Genomic DNA, 16,162 nt, shown 5'->3' on the forward strand with positions numbered 1-16,162 from the left:
CTGAAATGGAGCTTACATGAAAGAGAGCTGGATGGGGGAATGGCCCTTTCTCATTCCTACATTCTGAAGTACAAATAAACCCTATCAGTTAATACATTTAATGCAGCATGGGTACCTGGTGAGAGCTTAAAGTCACTGTGAATGTGCCGCAGACCTGTGTGAAACATTAGCATTTTGTGCAGCTCAAGGGGCCACTTGGAGTGTAAGAAGGGGCTTAGCAACAGCTCAGGTGTAACCAGATCATTGAACTCGATTGTGTCCTGCTCTGCTGCTACACAAGCAAGTATACCAGCAAAATTATGATTATTTTTTTTAATTTTTTTTTTTTTAAGTAAACCCAGTAAAGTAAAAAATGTATTTAACATAAAATGTAGCAGCAAAATAAGGCAGCATATTGGTACAGGAAACATGTTTGAGTCTATGGTTGCCCACATGGGAAGTTTTGCAATGTCATCTGTCCCCACAAGCTAAGATTACTGCACCCTAATTGACACAGAATGTAATATATCATTGATATATCTAGAGACAGTCCTGACACTCATTATTGATATACAATTACATGTACTTACGTCTGGAGTAATTAAATAGGTCAAACCATCAATGGCCCCAGGCAGCATTAATCCTCGAACAAGGAGAATGAGCAGTACAAGGTAAGGGAATGTTGCAGTGAAGTAGACGGCCTGCAATGTACAATAAGTAAGATTTTAAATGGTTGATAAAGCTTTCTCAACACTTGAGTCCTCAAATTGCTTGATTATTGATCCTGGGAGTTTATGCTGGCGTCGTGCTCTTCAGGACTGACAACATTGACATTTTGAGGTCAGAGGGTGGGCACATACAGGAAACTCTTTCGTATCCGGCACTGACGGGACCGGGATGGTGCTGGTTGATTAAAAATTCTGGATAACCGAATTAGCGCCAGCCAGTTAGCACCCGGTGCGGGAGTACTGCCCTGGAGGCTAAATTGGGCTTACCGCCCTGGCGAGGAAGCGGAGCGCTATCTCAGGCGGTCCACTTCCTCTCAGGGCGGTGTCTGGAGCACAAAGCGCGGTAACGCCGGAGCACTACGCAGCCGCTCCACATAGCACTGACGCGTTTCATCGCCCCTCCCCTTCCGTTAAAGGGGAGGGATGCTGCGCACTCTGCAGGCCGTTTGACGGCTTCCACTAGCCCCCACGGACTAACTCGGCAACATTTCCGGTTATCGAGGTGTTGTTTTCGGAATATGCATTTTGCTGGTTATTAGAGAATTCTGGATATTTTAGGTGCCGGTTAAACGAGAGTTTCCTGCATCTAGAATGGGGCAGGCAGGTGCAAGTGTTACTTTGGGTGCATCTCTGGCACCCACCTGTCCCTTGCTAATAGAACCTTCTGGAGGAGGTTACCCTGGCCCTTCTCCCAATCCTACCCTGATGGCCCCCCAAACAAAGGAGCTGATCCACGAGATTATTTATTTATTTATTTATTTATTTATTTATTTTTTAAACTGGTGCCTCTTTAAGGGTCCAGTACTGACCTGGACCCCACCGGAGGGGCTTACAAGCACCGTTGTGGAGGCTGGCCGCTAAGAGTCCTTCCAGGTCTTTTTTTTATTCGTTCATGAGATGTGGGCTTCGCTGGCAAGGCCAGCATTTATTGCGCATCCCTAATTGCCCTTGAGAAGGTGGTGGTGAGCCGCCTTCTTGACAACTGAGTGGCTCGCTTGGCCATTTCAGAGGGGCAGTTAAGAGTCAACCACATTGCTGTGGGTCTGGAGTCACATATCGGCCAGACCAGGTAAGGACGGCAGATTTCCTTCCCTAAAGGGCATTAGATGGGTTTACGACAATCCGGTAGTTTCATTACTGATACAGTAAACTCTTTCATATCTGACACCTACGGGACCGGGATGGGACTGGTTGATTAAAAATTCCGGATAACGGAGGTATACCTACTGAGGCAATTTATATATCGGCCAACCTCAGACCAGAAGGTGGTAATTCTGTGGGGGTGTTCCGAACTCAGGAGGGGTGATGGGACATGGAGTGACAATGGCCCAAGCTGGTTTTGTAAAAGCCGAAGGAGCAGAACCTGCTTATTCTGGCCCCACAAATATAGTCAAACTTCCCTTTGGGTTCCTCTTTGGCTGGACAGCCAGCTGATACTGTGCAGGGAAGATTGCAGCGCCCACAGCGATGGTGGGAACAAGTGGTAAGTCATTCCCCACCATTCCTTCTGGGGTGGAAGCCTCAAAACCTACTCCTGAATTTAGCTGGTTATTAAAGAATTCCAGATGATTAAGTGCCATTTAAACAAGAGTTTACTGTACTAGCTTTTTATTCCAGAGTAAAAAGTTGGCTTTTAGTTTTATAGAAATCTTCCTGTGGACCTCTGAGGTTTATCCCAGTGTGGAACTGATGCTCTGGGATTGGCGGGGATCCTATTCAGTGCCTCGTATTTCTATTGTAGGAATAAAAGCCTGCCAATGGGAAAAAAACAAAACGGAAAGAAACAGCTGCTACCACCAAGGAAAAACATACATACATACATACATACATACTATCACCTTTCACAACTCGGGACGTTCTACAGCGCCTTACAGCCAATGAATACTTCTGAAGTCACTGTTGTCTTAAGCAATGTGGCAGCCAATTTGCGCAAACAGCAATGTGATAATGACCAGATAATCTGTTTTAGTAATGTTGGTTGAGGGATGAATATTGGTTAGGACACTGGGGAGATCTCCCTTGCTCTTTTTTGAAGTAGTGCCATGGGATTTTTTACATTCACCCGAGAGAGCAGACGGGGCCTCGGTTTAAACGGGTCATCCAAAAGATGGCACCTCCGACAGCACAGCACTCCCTCAGTACTGCACCGGGAGAGTCAGCCTAGATTATGTGCTCAAGTCTCTGGAGTGGGACTGTGAACCCACAAGCTCCTGACTCAGGTGAGAGTGCTACCCACTAACATTTTTAGGATGTAGGATAAGCTGTAGGACAATTCATATGGCCAAGGTTGAGATCAATGTGCAGATAAGTAGGTTTAGAAATAGCTGGGACTGACCTTCATCTGAGACGCAGTTACTGACTGAGATATAAACTGTAAATATCCTTACCAAGTATCCTTAGATTACTATTAAACCTAAAATGCAATGCATTTTTTTTTTAAATTTTTTTTTTAATTTTTTTAAACTCACCTTTCCCAAGCTTTCAATTCCTCTTATAACGCAAATGTACACAACCAACCAAGCGACAACGAGGCACATAACCAGCCACCATTGCAGGCCATCCCCATTTATGGTAATATCAGGACTGATATTCAAGGTTTTTCTGTACCAGAAGTAATCCACTGGAGTGCTCTGCTCACACTCTTCAATAAACCCTACAAAAGGCATGAAACAAGGTGAGCAGAATTTCCCAAAGTCAAGGTGTCAAAAACATTGCTTAATGAGTGAGGTTAGATCTGGTGAAAAATTCACATTAATGCACAGAGTCACTAGAAGTGATGAACCAGCAACGGAGAGAAGGTAGGTGTTTTGAATTTCACTGGTGTGAATAATCCTGCCACTCAAACCTGACTATGCAAGTGAATTCAGTAAGCCAAGCAAACCAGTGAAACATAAAATTGAATTACATAAGAGGGTAGGTATGGAACAAGACTGTTCCCGCTGTCAAGCCCATTCCCTTCATAGACCATCTGTACCAGTTTGCCCGATTGTGACATCTACCCAGCCCACTCAAACCCATGAGTGAAATGATCAGCAGACCTGCAAGACAAAAAAACCTCTGCCAAACTCCCCAACACCATCAAGTAAACAAGGAAGCCCATCTATTAATCCAACCCTTCAACCACGCCATTCAACTCGTACCATGGATAACATTTTTATTGGTTCCAAGCGCAAGGAACTATTTCGTTTCACAGAGCAATTCATCAGCCATTTCTAACTTGATCCTTATGTCACCAGGCTTCTTGTTGTAACCTGATATATATCCAGCTCTTTTTCAAAGAAGGTACTCACAATATTAACCATTTATTGTGGAGTCTTTGGACATTATCCATACTCTGTGGGAAAAATCTTCTAATGGCCAGTTTCACTGAAAGCTTGCCAGATTTGTACTTATCCTCCAGTTTTGCAAACACATACCGAATTAAATAATCCACTTAAATCTATATTACATGTGCCATTTATCATTTTAGATACCTTGATCAGGTCCCTTCTTTCTCCTGTTTAAACATGTTAAATTCTGTGAGAACAACAGAAAATGCTGGAAATACTCAGCAGGCCAGGCAGCATCCGTGGAGAGAGAAAGAGAGTTAATGTTTCAGGTCTGGGACCCTTCTTCAGAACTTCTAGACCACTGTTTGGTTTGAGCAATGGGAGTTTTACGGTGCATGGAGCCGATTTCTATCCCAGATTTTGGGCAGGAATGGGGCAGTAGCTACTTGTCACTGATCCGCCCGCCACCATGTCCATCTAGTCCTGGAAATGGGCGCCTGGAGTGCCTTATTAAGGTATGCAAATCGGGGGCCTATGATGGACAATTTGTTGCAATTTCTAGGTATCATAGGGCAGAGCGTGGACTGTGCATGTTCCCCCCATTGGTACTTGGCATAGAGGTGTCTCACCAATAGCCCTTGAAGGGATCGCTGTAGGCCGCTAACAATCTTCCCACAAACTGCCTGTCCCTCAACGCCACTTAAAGCTTCAATTCCGGCTTGGCTCCGCAGAAGTGCTAGCGGATCTCCGGACTCCCCCCAACCACGATTGCTGAGCTGCGAGGCCAAATGAGGCCCAACATTGAAATGGTTCGGACCCGACACCAATTCCATTGAGCAGGCGGCAGGCTCACAACGCCCACCTCCTGCCCGCTGGAACACAGGAGCAGGAGTCGGCCATTCAGCCCCTCCAGCCTGCTCCGCCATTCAATTATCGCACGGCTGATCTGTATCTCAACTCCATCTACCCGCCTTTGATCCATGTCCCTTGATATTCTCACCTAACAAAAATCTAAGAATCTCCGTCCTGAAAATTTCAATTGACCCAGCGTCCAACATTTTTGGAGAAGAGAGTTTCCGATTTCCACTATCCTTTGTGTGAAAAGGTGATTCCTGCTTTCACTCTTGAATGGTCGAGCTCTAATTTCAAGATTACGCCTCCTTGTTCTGCATTCTCCCCCACGAGAGGAAATAGATTCTCTCGATCCACCCTATCAAATCCCTTTTTCATTTGAAAGACCTCGATCAGATCCTTCCTCAACCTTCTCAACTGAAGGGAATACAAAATAAGTTTATGCAGCCTGTCCTCATAATGTAACCCTTGGAACTGGACACATGAAAATTCAGCCCCCATGCGTTCATGTTCTACTTGATCTAGTAATGATCAAGCTTGATAGTGAGTGCAAAAAAAAGTTCCATTGCCCAGCAAAGATGTCCCTCACCATAACAGACACAGATAGAAAACATCTACACGTCTCGTCACTGGATGATTGATTAAACGTTTCTATATTTTTAACCTGTTTTATTGTTGTTTAAAGGACAATTTTTCCATGGTAGCGGTTCCTCGAATGAATGAAAAAAGTACCAGAGTGTCCATGCAAGGATGTTGTTATAGTACAACCCCACCAGGAAGGAGGTCAGCATGGAGGCAATGCCTGTAACATAATAAATTGAAGAAAATTCATCAAAAGAATTGCAAGAGCTTCGTAAATGATTGGCACTAGAAATAATGAATTAAGTTAGCAGCTGAACGTTTTATGCTGGAATTGGAGTTTAGAAGTACAAGCATAAGCATACTGGAAGATTAATTTCTCTTAACGTTAGCAGATAAGCATAGTTTTAGAAACATGGGAAAAATTCAGTTGGTTTGCGCCTCCCGTTAGCGCCTTAAGAGGGCGGTAATGGGGCGTGGAGGAACTAGCGCCCGTGGGCAGCGATGTTTGCGCCGCTTGCGAAATTAACTAGACATTTTGCGGCGGCGCTAAACACTACCGCCACGATCTCCTGCGCCGGCAGATCGTGACGTCAGTCGAGTGCGCAACGCCCCGGACCGGATATTGAGTGGCGCCCCCTGCCTTTCCGCCTGCCGCTAGCAACGACAGGTTGAAGGGAGCGTTTTGCAGTCAGGAAGGGACTGGGGGAGCGCTATTTAAAGGCAACCGCTTCCTGCCTTTTTTTGTTGGTGACATTTTTGCACCAAGCATTCTGAGAGAGAGATTGAGATTTCTGGAGCGATTCAACGCTGTGTGAAGGAGTTTTGGGTACTGAGCAGCACTTTGCAGGTTCATTTTGATTTGCCCTTGTATCGATTTAGAAGAGACTATGGGGGCTGCACTCTGAGCTCTTTCCCTGGGCCTCTCCATTGTTCTTTCCAGCAGATTTGATGTACAGGTCTCTCCAGGCCGAGATTCAAGGCTGCAATGAGCAGGATGTGGATGGAGAGCAAAATCAACCCTCCCCTTTGAGATAAAAACAGAAAATGCTGGAGAAACTCAGCAGGTCAAGCAGCATCTGTGAAGAGAGAAACAGAGTTAACGTTTCAGGTCGATGACCTTTCATCAGAACTCCCCTTTAAGAACTGGCCGGCGTCAGTGTGTCTGTGTTCCATTGCTGACTGACATCACATGAGCTTCGCCAGCGCTCTGAGGTAGCACCTCGCTCCTCGGCCTTTGTGCCTTAAGACAGGTGTGAAGTGCCTGATTTAGCTCTCCAAATCACCTCCAGGGGCAATAAAAGCCAAGTTTGCCGTTGGAGGCGATAATTAGTGCCAGGCGCTAAACTTTGCACATGGCCGATAATGGTGCCCCAAATGGGGCGATACTGAATTTTTCCCCCCCCATGGGCTTTCACCTCACTTTAATGGCTGCTTGGCGTGTAGAATATATCAACTAATGGCCAACAAGCATCTACTTACCCTCCTCATTACTGCTGTAAAAGGCCCATTCACACAAGTGTACACCAGATAAATGTGTGTTTGGACTGGGTTCAAAAGATACGTCACATTTTCAAGGATTCAGACTGACAGGTATTGAAATTGGAATCTTTTCATTTTTACAACGGAGAATATTTTCCAATATTGCTATGAAATTGAGCTAATCAGATACAGATTGAAAACAGAGGTTACTCAGAAATGTGCATGTTTACGAGTGGCAGATGGAGATATGTTGATGATTCTAGAGTGGCCCATTGGATTTGAGACAAACAAGAGATGGGCTTGGTGCAGGCGCTCCAACTTCTCTCTTTGTGGCTCTCTACCGTATGGAGTTCAAAAATTAAACCAAATGGACAGCGGGCAGCAGCAACCATATTTGTTAAGGGTGGCGTCAATTTGAAAAGCAGACCAGACCATCACGGTGTATGTGATGCCACGGAGTGAAAGAACACAGGTTTTTACCTACAGTTCCCTGCATGGTGAAGTCTTCACCTGTGACATTAGGCAAAGGCCAAGCAATTCCACAGAGGAAAAGGAATCAAAGGCCGATCACCCTCCGGCCGCTCTCGCAATGGTCATTTTAACGTTTCCTCCATTTCCACATAATGGCCCAGAAATTGCTGGGAAAGTAACGGCGAGTTCACGGCACCCGCCATTATTAGTGCGTAAAAAGACGCAGCAATTTGCAGCGAGGAAGAGATACGCCATCAACCTCCCTATGAGTGTCAAGAAATTGCTGGATTCATGCCATAAATACGAGTGAATCTCATCGCGGAAAGTTAGGGCTGCTAATTCACAGTGGAAGGACCCTGTAAATGACATGATTTATGGTCCTGACATGAAACTCAACCGTGGAGACTCGGAAGGGGAACAATTGCAACCGTGGAATCTCACTCCTGTGGGTAAGTAAATTGTTCCTAGGGTTTTAAATTTTTTTTTTAAAGTTATCATTCTTTTCTCACTTTTCCTTTCTGCCTCCTTTTTCTCTCTTATGCCATTCTTTCTTTATCCCTCTTTATTTCTCTTTATCCAATTTCATAAGAACATAAGACGTAGGAGCAGGAGTAGGCCACTTGGCCCCTCGAGCCTGCTCCGCCATTCAATAAGATCATGGCTGACCTGATCATGGCCTCAGCTCCACTTCCCTGCCTGCTCCCCATAACCCTTGACTCCCTTATCGTTCAAAATCTTTCAGTCTCCACCTTAAATATATTCCATGACCCAGCCTCCACAGCTCTCTGGGGAAGAGAATTTCAAAGATTCACGACCCTCTGCGAGAAGAAATTCCACCTGATCTCCATTTTAAAATGGGCATCCCCTTATTCTGAAATTATGCCCCCTAGTTCTAGATTCCCCCACGAGGAGAAACATCATCTCTGCATCTACCCTGTCAAGCCCCTTCAGAATCTTTTATGTTTCAATAAGATCCCCTCTCATAATTCACCCCATTTCCTTCTGTTTTTCCCTCTGTTTCTTTCTCTATCCTTAAATTTCATTGGTTAGGGAGACAGACCAATGGACCCAACGTTCAGGAGGTCCCACGTGCCCCATTGTCGTTGCCGCGCCATTATCAATTCGCACTGCCAGAAATTTGTGGTCCAAAAATAATACGACTGGAAGGGCAGCACAGTGGTTAGCACTGTTGCCTCACAGCGCCAGGGACCCGGGTTCAAATCCGGCCTCGGGTGACTGTCTGTGTGGAGTTTGCACATTCTCCCCGTGTTTGCGTGGGTTTCCTCCGGGTGCTCCGGTTTCCTCCCACAGTCCAAAGATGTGCGGGTTAGGTTGATTGGCCATGATAAAAATTGACCCTTAGTGTTAGGGGGGATTAAATACGTGGGGTTACAGGGATAGGGCTTGGGTGGGATGGCTGTCGGTGTAGGGACCGGGTGCTAGGGTTTGGATGATCAGCCATGATCTCGTTGAATGGCGGAGCAGGCTCGAATGGCCTACTCCTGCTCCTATCTTCTATGTCTATGTGAGGAAGAAATCCGATTCCCGGCGCTGGCCGCGCAATGCCCCGTTCTAACGATTGCTGGGCCGTTGTTTCCCATGGTGCTACAATGTGTCAGTAACAGCTGCTCCATGAGGCAGCGTTACACGGTTTCTCTCAGTCACTACTTATTACTTTATATTTGTTTGAGAGGTGAAATGATTCAGTTAGACATTTATATTAATTTGTATGTTTGGCCCCTTGATAATATTGATCTGGAAATTAAACTATTGCTTCTTAAATGGTGCATAACTCTATTGACAATAGCAAAATACTGCGGATGCTGGAAATCCGAAATAACAACAGGAAACGCTGGAAAAACTCAGCAGGCCAGGCAGCATCGGTGGAGAGAGAAACAGAGTTAACGTTTCAGGTCGAAGACCTTTCGTCAGAACTGGAAAAAAAGCAGGAAATGGAAAGCAAGTGTAGGGGCTGGGAAAAGGGGGAGGGGATGAAAGAACAAAAGGGAAGGTCAGTGATAGGATAGAAAGCAGGAGAGATTAAGAGACATTCAAGGCAAGAGGAGGTGGTAATGGGACAGGTTAAGGAACAAAGGATGGCTCTAGATGGGGTGTGAATTGCGCTGGCAGAATGAAGGACAGCTGAAGGGAGGGAAGAAAAAATTAAAAAAAAAGTGTGGAAAAAAATATATATACACATGTGATAGGGGCCAAGGTTATGATCTGAAATTGTTGAACTCTATGTTGAGTCCAGAGGGCTGTAAAGTGCCTAATCGAAAGATGAGGTGCTGTTCCTCGAGCTTACGCTGAGCTTCCGTGGAACAGTGCAAGAGGCTGAGGACGGTGAGGTCCGAGTGGGAATGGAGCGGTGAATTAAAGTGACAAGCAACCGGGAGCTCAGGGTCACCCTTACGGACTGTGGTCACCCAATCTGCGTTTGGTCTCCCCATAACTCTATTGATGTCAGCAACCAAGCCATATAAAAACGGGCTCTTGTAAATATTTTGCAACACAAACTCTTATTGTTATCTTACCTTTAAGAATTGGGAATTACAAATAAAATCATTTCTAGGACATTAAAAATGTCCATTTGCTAAATAAAAACAGCACTTAATTTTTAAATTTTTTTTTATAAAGAGTATTAAAAACAAGACCTTACCGACTCCTCCCAGGTAGGGGGAAATGGAATTCCAGACACCAATACTGCCTTTCCGGAGACGCTGTCCGATTGCTAATTCAAGGTGAAGCAGTGGAATTCCCTCAAAGATCAGTGCGATGAGGTAAGGAATTAAAAAGGCTCCTGTGGTCACAAACAGTAAGAGCAAAGGAAAATCTTCAGCAAGTTTTTAAAATTTATTTACAGTGGTGTGCCTTTTTCCCCCCTCTGCAATCCTTCTCCTCTTTGAACTTGTTGGCTGGAAGTTTCTGGGGTCCGTGCGGGAATTTGACAAACCTTGGAGCGGGTCGGGAACTTGCATTCATCCCGCCCCCACGCGCCTTTCCCTCGGGCGCGTTTGCCAGCCCGTCAACAATCAGAACGGCAGAGGTAATTATGAGGTACTTGTCAGACCCTTACAGTCTTTTTCACCCTACCTTTCAAATTTCCCTGGATGAGTACAGGAATCACGCAGCTCAGGAACCACATCTGTCAACCTGAGGTGGAAGTTGAATGGCCATTGCTCCAGCTCATTTGTGCAAAGCATGAAAAGTACAACAAAAACTCCCACCTCACAGCTGATCACTTTCCTAAGGCAGATGCTGTTGCTGACTGCATTGTCAGCACAGATATAGCTTTCTACAGGTTGCAAGTGTATCCAGCAAAGTCAGGATCCAGTGTCACCTCATTGGTAGAACCTCTCACACCATTGGCAGCTTGCTTATGTCATCTCTACTTGACCTGCCATCTATTACATCAGAATGGGTGCCGTTTATACTCTCTCACCTTGGTACTCAGATTCAGACCATGATAAGCCAAACACCAACAGCTCCAGGCACACCAGCAGCACCGCCACCAACCTTCTCCTCAACCACCTGATGCTCCACACGACAGAGGGCATCAGCGCAGGGCTGCACCGTGCCGGAGGCGATACCCCCAACACAGGGTATACAGGCAGAGGATGAGCTTCCTCAACATGACTGAGCAGCAGTGCCAAAGGAGGCTCAGGCTATCGCGCCAGCTCGTCACAGACATTTGCACAATGCTGGAGCAAGACCTGCAGCCCAGAGGAGCAGGTGGGCACGCCTTACCAGTGACTGTCAAAGTCACCAGTGCCTGCAACTTCTTCGCCTCAGGCTCCTTCCAGGGATCTGCAGCAGATCTGGAGGAGCCCTTCAGTTCTCACTAGCCAAGATCTCCAGAATCGATGTGGTCTGCTGCGCCCTGCACAACATAGTGCAGCAGCGAGGATTAGCGCTGTATGAGGAGTGAGGCTCTGAGCACACAGCCTCTTCAGAGGAAAAGGAGCAGGAGGAACCTGCAGTCCAGATCCCACCAGCAACCAAGCACATTGCTGCCTGGGAGGCCAGGGATGGCCTCATCATGGCCAAATTTACTCAACTTTATGCAGGACACCCGTATGGCTGCCACATGCTGCACCAGGTTCCCACCACCCCACCGTAACACCATAAAGCATCCCCACAATGACCAAGCCATTCCTTTCACACTAACCACTATTGTTGGAGGTAACGTTATGTCTGACCAATCACTCCAACTCACTAAGCCACTTCCAAAGTTGCACACAAGTGGTGAAAACAAATCGTTTTTATGCGTGACAACACAGTAATGGAAATTTTACACAAGCATTTATTAAAATACCCAAGTGGCTTCCCTTATGCATCTACTTGTGTTTCACCTTTCTCTAACACGTGCTTCTATGAGGTGCTACCCCTGTGGCTTCAGCAGAGATAGAGGCAGCCTGCTCGCTACCCTGCTGTGACTGCTTAGAGACTCTTGGCGGGCATCCTCTGGGTTTTGGAGCCTGTGATGATCCCGCCAAAGTCTGCTCCTCCTGTGTCTGTGCAGGGACAGACTCGGCCATCGTGATCCGAGGAGCCATTTAGGGCTCTGACTGAGGTGGGTAACAGGGGAGAAGTATAAGCACTTTGAGAGGAGCCCCCACTGCCATGTCCCCTCTCATAGGTCACCTGCACTTCCCTGCTAGCAAGGAGCTGGAGAGCTCATTGCTGCACATCAGTGGGGCCATGAGGACCTACGTCTATGTTGACGTCCCTCCTGGAGAGGAGGTCTATGATTGTCTGCCATCTATTCTCCATAGTCATCTATTCTCCATAGAGACCATGTGCTCCTGTGAGTGGCGCATTTACTGCTCCATGTAGGTGGCCATCCTATCCATTGAGGAGGCTACAGTCGCCATCGCCTGCGACATGGTGGTGCTCATGTGGCGATGGACTCCTCCATTCTCTGCACATTTGCAGTCATTGCGTTCGCAAAACCTGTCAAAACCTCCTGCACATCTTGCTGCACCTCCAGGATTGCCCTCTTTCTGGATGGCCCCCCGAGGCTCAGCGTCTGCATGCAGCTGAGCAGAGCTAGGAGCATCCTGTGCCCTCTGGTGAGGAGTCTCCACTGCTGTCCCTGTCTCCACTATCTGCTCTTGCTCACTTGTGAGTTGTGAGACACCATGTGATTACTGATGTAAGAAAACTACTAGGCACTTGGTGGAAGCGTTAAACAAAGCTTTAGTCAACTGTTTTACAACATGGAGGTCTAGTTGTGTCCTTCACTAGTTCCTGTTAAGAATGTCCTGCGCAAGCTGGGCCCGTGCCTGAGTATTTATACGCTCCCTGGACAGCGCCACCCGCAGGCCACTCAGTATTATTGTTTTATTTCATAAGTCTCTCTTTCATGAATGACTGATTCATGTCAATTACACTTCTGTATCTTGCGTGGGATGCACAGAGGTTTGCGTATCTGTGCTGGTGCTGGGTGCGCTTATGTCTGGTGATGGTGCACCTTCAGAGGCTGGAGGCTCCTCTGAGGAGTCATCTTGATCTTCCTCCTGGACAGCAGAGGGGGGCTCTTGGTGGACCTGTGGGAGAGTAAAGAGATGCGTTAGATATGTCATATGAAGAATGGGTACAGATACCATTATGCACATGATGACCATTCACTGGCTGATGACATCAGTCCCCATATGAATGACTGCTGTATGCCATGTGGCTGTAAGAGATGTAATTCTGTCACCATTTTGCTGAGATGTCCACCTCTCTCCGTCTCCCACCTCCAACTGCTCTGCGACTCCAGACACTTCCAAGGCAACCTCCTCTGTTAATGTTAAGGTGGCCAATGATGAAGGGCCAACTCTGGTTCTCTCCCTCTCCTTGTACGCTCTCTTTTCCTGCAAGGAGGGAAAGAGAAGGTTGAGAGAGAGATGGAATGAGTGTGAGGAATTGATGGGTTACATCTTTCGAGGATGACTATGATGGAGTGGGATGCTGAAGCCAAGTGGCCTCCTTGTGTGTTGTTAGTTGGTCTGTTAATAAAAGGAAGGAATCACTATAATACAGAGAAATGATATTGGGTCAAAGGAGCAGGATAGTGAAGCAGTTTGGGTGGAGATAAGGAATAATAAAGGGGAAAAAAACTAGTGGGCGTAGTCTATAGGCCTCCGAACAGTTGCAACTCTTTTGGATGGAGTATTAATCAGGAAATAGTTGAGGCTTGTAATAAGGGAACAGCTATAATTATGGGGGATTTTAACTATCATATTAACTGGACAAATCAAATTGGGCAGGGCAGCCTTGAGGATGAGTTCATTGAGTGTATTAGGGATGGGTTTCTTGAGCAGCATGTAACTAAACCGACAAGGGGGCAAGCAACCTTAGATTTGGTCCTGTGTAATGAGACAGGATTAATTAAAAATGTCCTAGTAAAGGATCCCCTTGGAATGAGTGACCATAACATGGTTGAATTCCATATTCAATTAGAGGGTGAGAAGGTTGGATCTCAAACAAGCGTGCTAAGCTTGAATAAAGGAGACTATGAAGGTATGAGAGCGGAATTGAGTAGAGTGGACTGGGAAAATAGATTAAAGGGCAAGACGGTACATGAACAGTGGTGTACATTTAAGGAGTTATTTTACAACTTCCAAAAAAATATATTCCAGAGGAAAAAAGGGTGTAAAAGAAAAGATAGCCATCCGTGGCTAAGTAAAGTAATTAAGGATAGTATCCGACTAAAAACAAGGGCATATAAGGTAGCCAAATCTAGTGGGAGGATAGAAGATTGGGAAGTCTTTAAAAGACAGCAAAAAATAACTAAAAAATTGATTAAGAAAGGGAAGATAAATTATAAAAGTAAATTAGCAAAAAATAAAAAACAGATAGCAAAAGTTTCTATAGTTATATAAAAAGAAAAAGGGTGGCTAAAGTAAATGTTGGTCCCTTAGAGGATGAGACCGGGAAATTAATGTTGGGAAACATGGAGATGGCAAAAACGCTGAACAAATATTTTGTATCAGTCTTTACGGTAGAGGACACTAAGAATATCCCAACACTAGATAAACAGGGGGCTCTAGTGGTGGGGGGGGTGGGGGGGGGGGGGGGGGGAGGAGCTAAATACGATTAAAATCACAAAGGAAGTGGTACTTGGTAAAATAATGGGACTCAAGGCAGATAAATCCCCTGGACCCGATGGCTTACATCCTAGGGTCTGGAGGGAAGTGGCGGTAGGGATTGTGGATGCATTGGTAATAATTTTCCAAAACTCCCTGGACTCAGCAAAGGTCCCGGCAGATTGGAAAACTGCTAATGTAACACCATTATTTAAAAAGGGTAGTAGGCAGAAGGCTGGAAACTATAGACCTGTTAGCCTAACATCGGTGGTTGGTAAAATTTTAGAGTCCATTATTAAGGAGACAGTAACGGGACATTTGGATAAACATAATTTAATAGGACAAACTCAGCATGGTTTCATGAAGGGGAAGTCATGTTTGACAAATTTGCTCGAGTTCTTTGAGGAAGTAACATACAGGGTGGATAAAGGGGAACCAGTGGACGTAGTGTATTTGGACTTCCAAAAGGCATTTGACAAGGTGCCACACAAAAGATTATTGCTCAAGATAAAAAATCACGGGATTGGGGGTAATATTCTGGCGTGGGTGGAGGATTGGCTATCTAACAGAAAGCAGAGAGTTGGGATAAATGGTTCATTCTCAGACTGGCAATCAGTAACTAGTGGTGTTCCGCAGGGGTCAGTGCTGGGTCCCCAACTCTTTACAATCTATATTAACGATTTGGAGGAGGGGACCGAGTGTAACATATCAAAGTTTGCAGATGATACAAAGATGGGAGGGAAAATAGTGAGTGAGGAGGACATAAAAAACCTGCAAAGGAACATAAACAGGCTAAGTAAGTGGGCAGAGATTTGGCAGATGGAATACAATACTGGAAAGTGTGAGGTTATGCACTTTGGCAGGAAAAATCATAGAGCAAGTTATTATCTTAATGGCAAGAAACTGGAAAGTACTGTAGTACAAAGGGATCTGGGGGTCCTGGTGCATGAAACTCAAAAAGTTAGTATGCAGGTGCAGCAAGTGATCAAGAATGCCAATGGAATGTTGGCTTTTATTGCTAGGGGGATAGAATATAAAAACAGGGAGGTATTGTTGCAGTTGTACAAGGTATTGGTGAGACCGCACCTGGAATATTGCATACAGTTTTGGTGTCCATACTTAAGAAAAGACATACTTGCTCTAGAGTCAGTACAAAGAAGGTTCACTCGGTTAATCCCGGGGATGAGGGGGTGGACATATGAGAAGAGGTTGAGTAGATTGGGACTCTACTCATTGGAGTTCAGAAGAATGAGAGGCGATCTTATTGAAACATAAGATTGTGAAGGGGCTTGATCGGGTGGATGCGGTGAGGATGTTCCCAATGATGGGTGAAACTAGAACTAGGGGGCATAATCTTAGAATAAGGGGCTGCTCTTTCAAAACTGAGATGAGGAGAAACTTCTTCACTCAGAGGGTGGTAGGTTTGTGGAATTTGCTGCCCCAGAAAGCTGTGGAAGCTACATCATTAAATAAATTTAAAACAGAAATAGATAGTTTCCTAGAAGTAAAGGGAATTAAGGGTTACGGGGAGTGGGCAGGAAATTGGACATGTGTTTAGGTTCGGAATGGTCATGGCCCTGTGGGTAGCGGAGCGGGCCCAGGGGCCGTGTAGCCTGGTTCTGCTCCTACTTCTGGTGTTCTAATTCTGTGTTAGATTTCAGGAGATGGTTTTATTCCTGTTACTGGCTGGGGTGGAGATCGCCTTTACAGAAGGTAAGTACTGTAGAAA

General features: G+C 45.7%; 1 protein-coding gene across 3 annotated transcripts in view; it reads right to left on the bottom strand.

The window, feature by feature from the left end:
• Positions 1-16,162, bottom strand: part of LOC147117821 (sodium-dependent neutral amino acid transporter B(0)AT3-like) — a 76,417-nt gene that overhangs the window by 45,573 nt on the left and 14,682 nt on the right. For 2 of the 3 annotated variants that reach the window (XM_085989170.1, XM_085989168.1), the window contains exons 2-5: positions 10,020-10,160; positions 5,493-5,630; positions 3,176-3,360; positions 570-680 (exon numbers count right to left, since the gene is read on the bottom strand). In XM_085989170.1, the coding sequence (XP_085845296.1) occupies positions 570-680; positions 3,176-3,360; positions 5,493-5,619 (423 nt within the window). In that variant the 5' untranslated portion in view covers positions 5,620-5,630; positions 10,020-10,160. The remainder of the gene's footprint in view (positions 1-569; positions 681-3,175; positions 3,361-5,492; positions 5,631-10,019; positions 10,161-16,162) is intronic. The other variant, XM_085989169.1, reaches the window with a different exon arrangement.

This window comes from Somniosus microcephalus, chromosome 5 (genome assembly GCF_052327205.1).
Source record: "Somniosus microcephalus isolate GS21.2 chromosome 5, FLI_Smic_1.0, whole genome shotgun sequence".
NCBI classification, from domain to species: domain Eukaryota; kingdom Metazoa; phylum Chordata; class Chondrichthyes; order Squaliformes; family Somniosidae; genus Somniosus; species Somniosus microcephalus.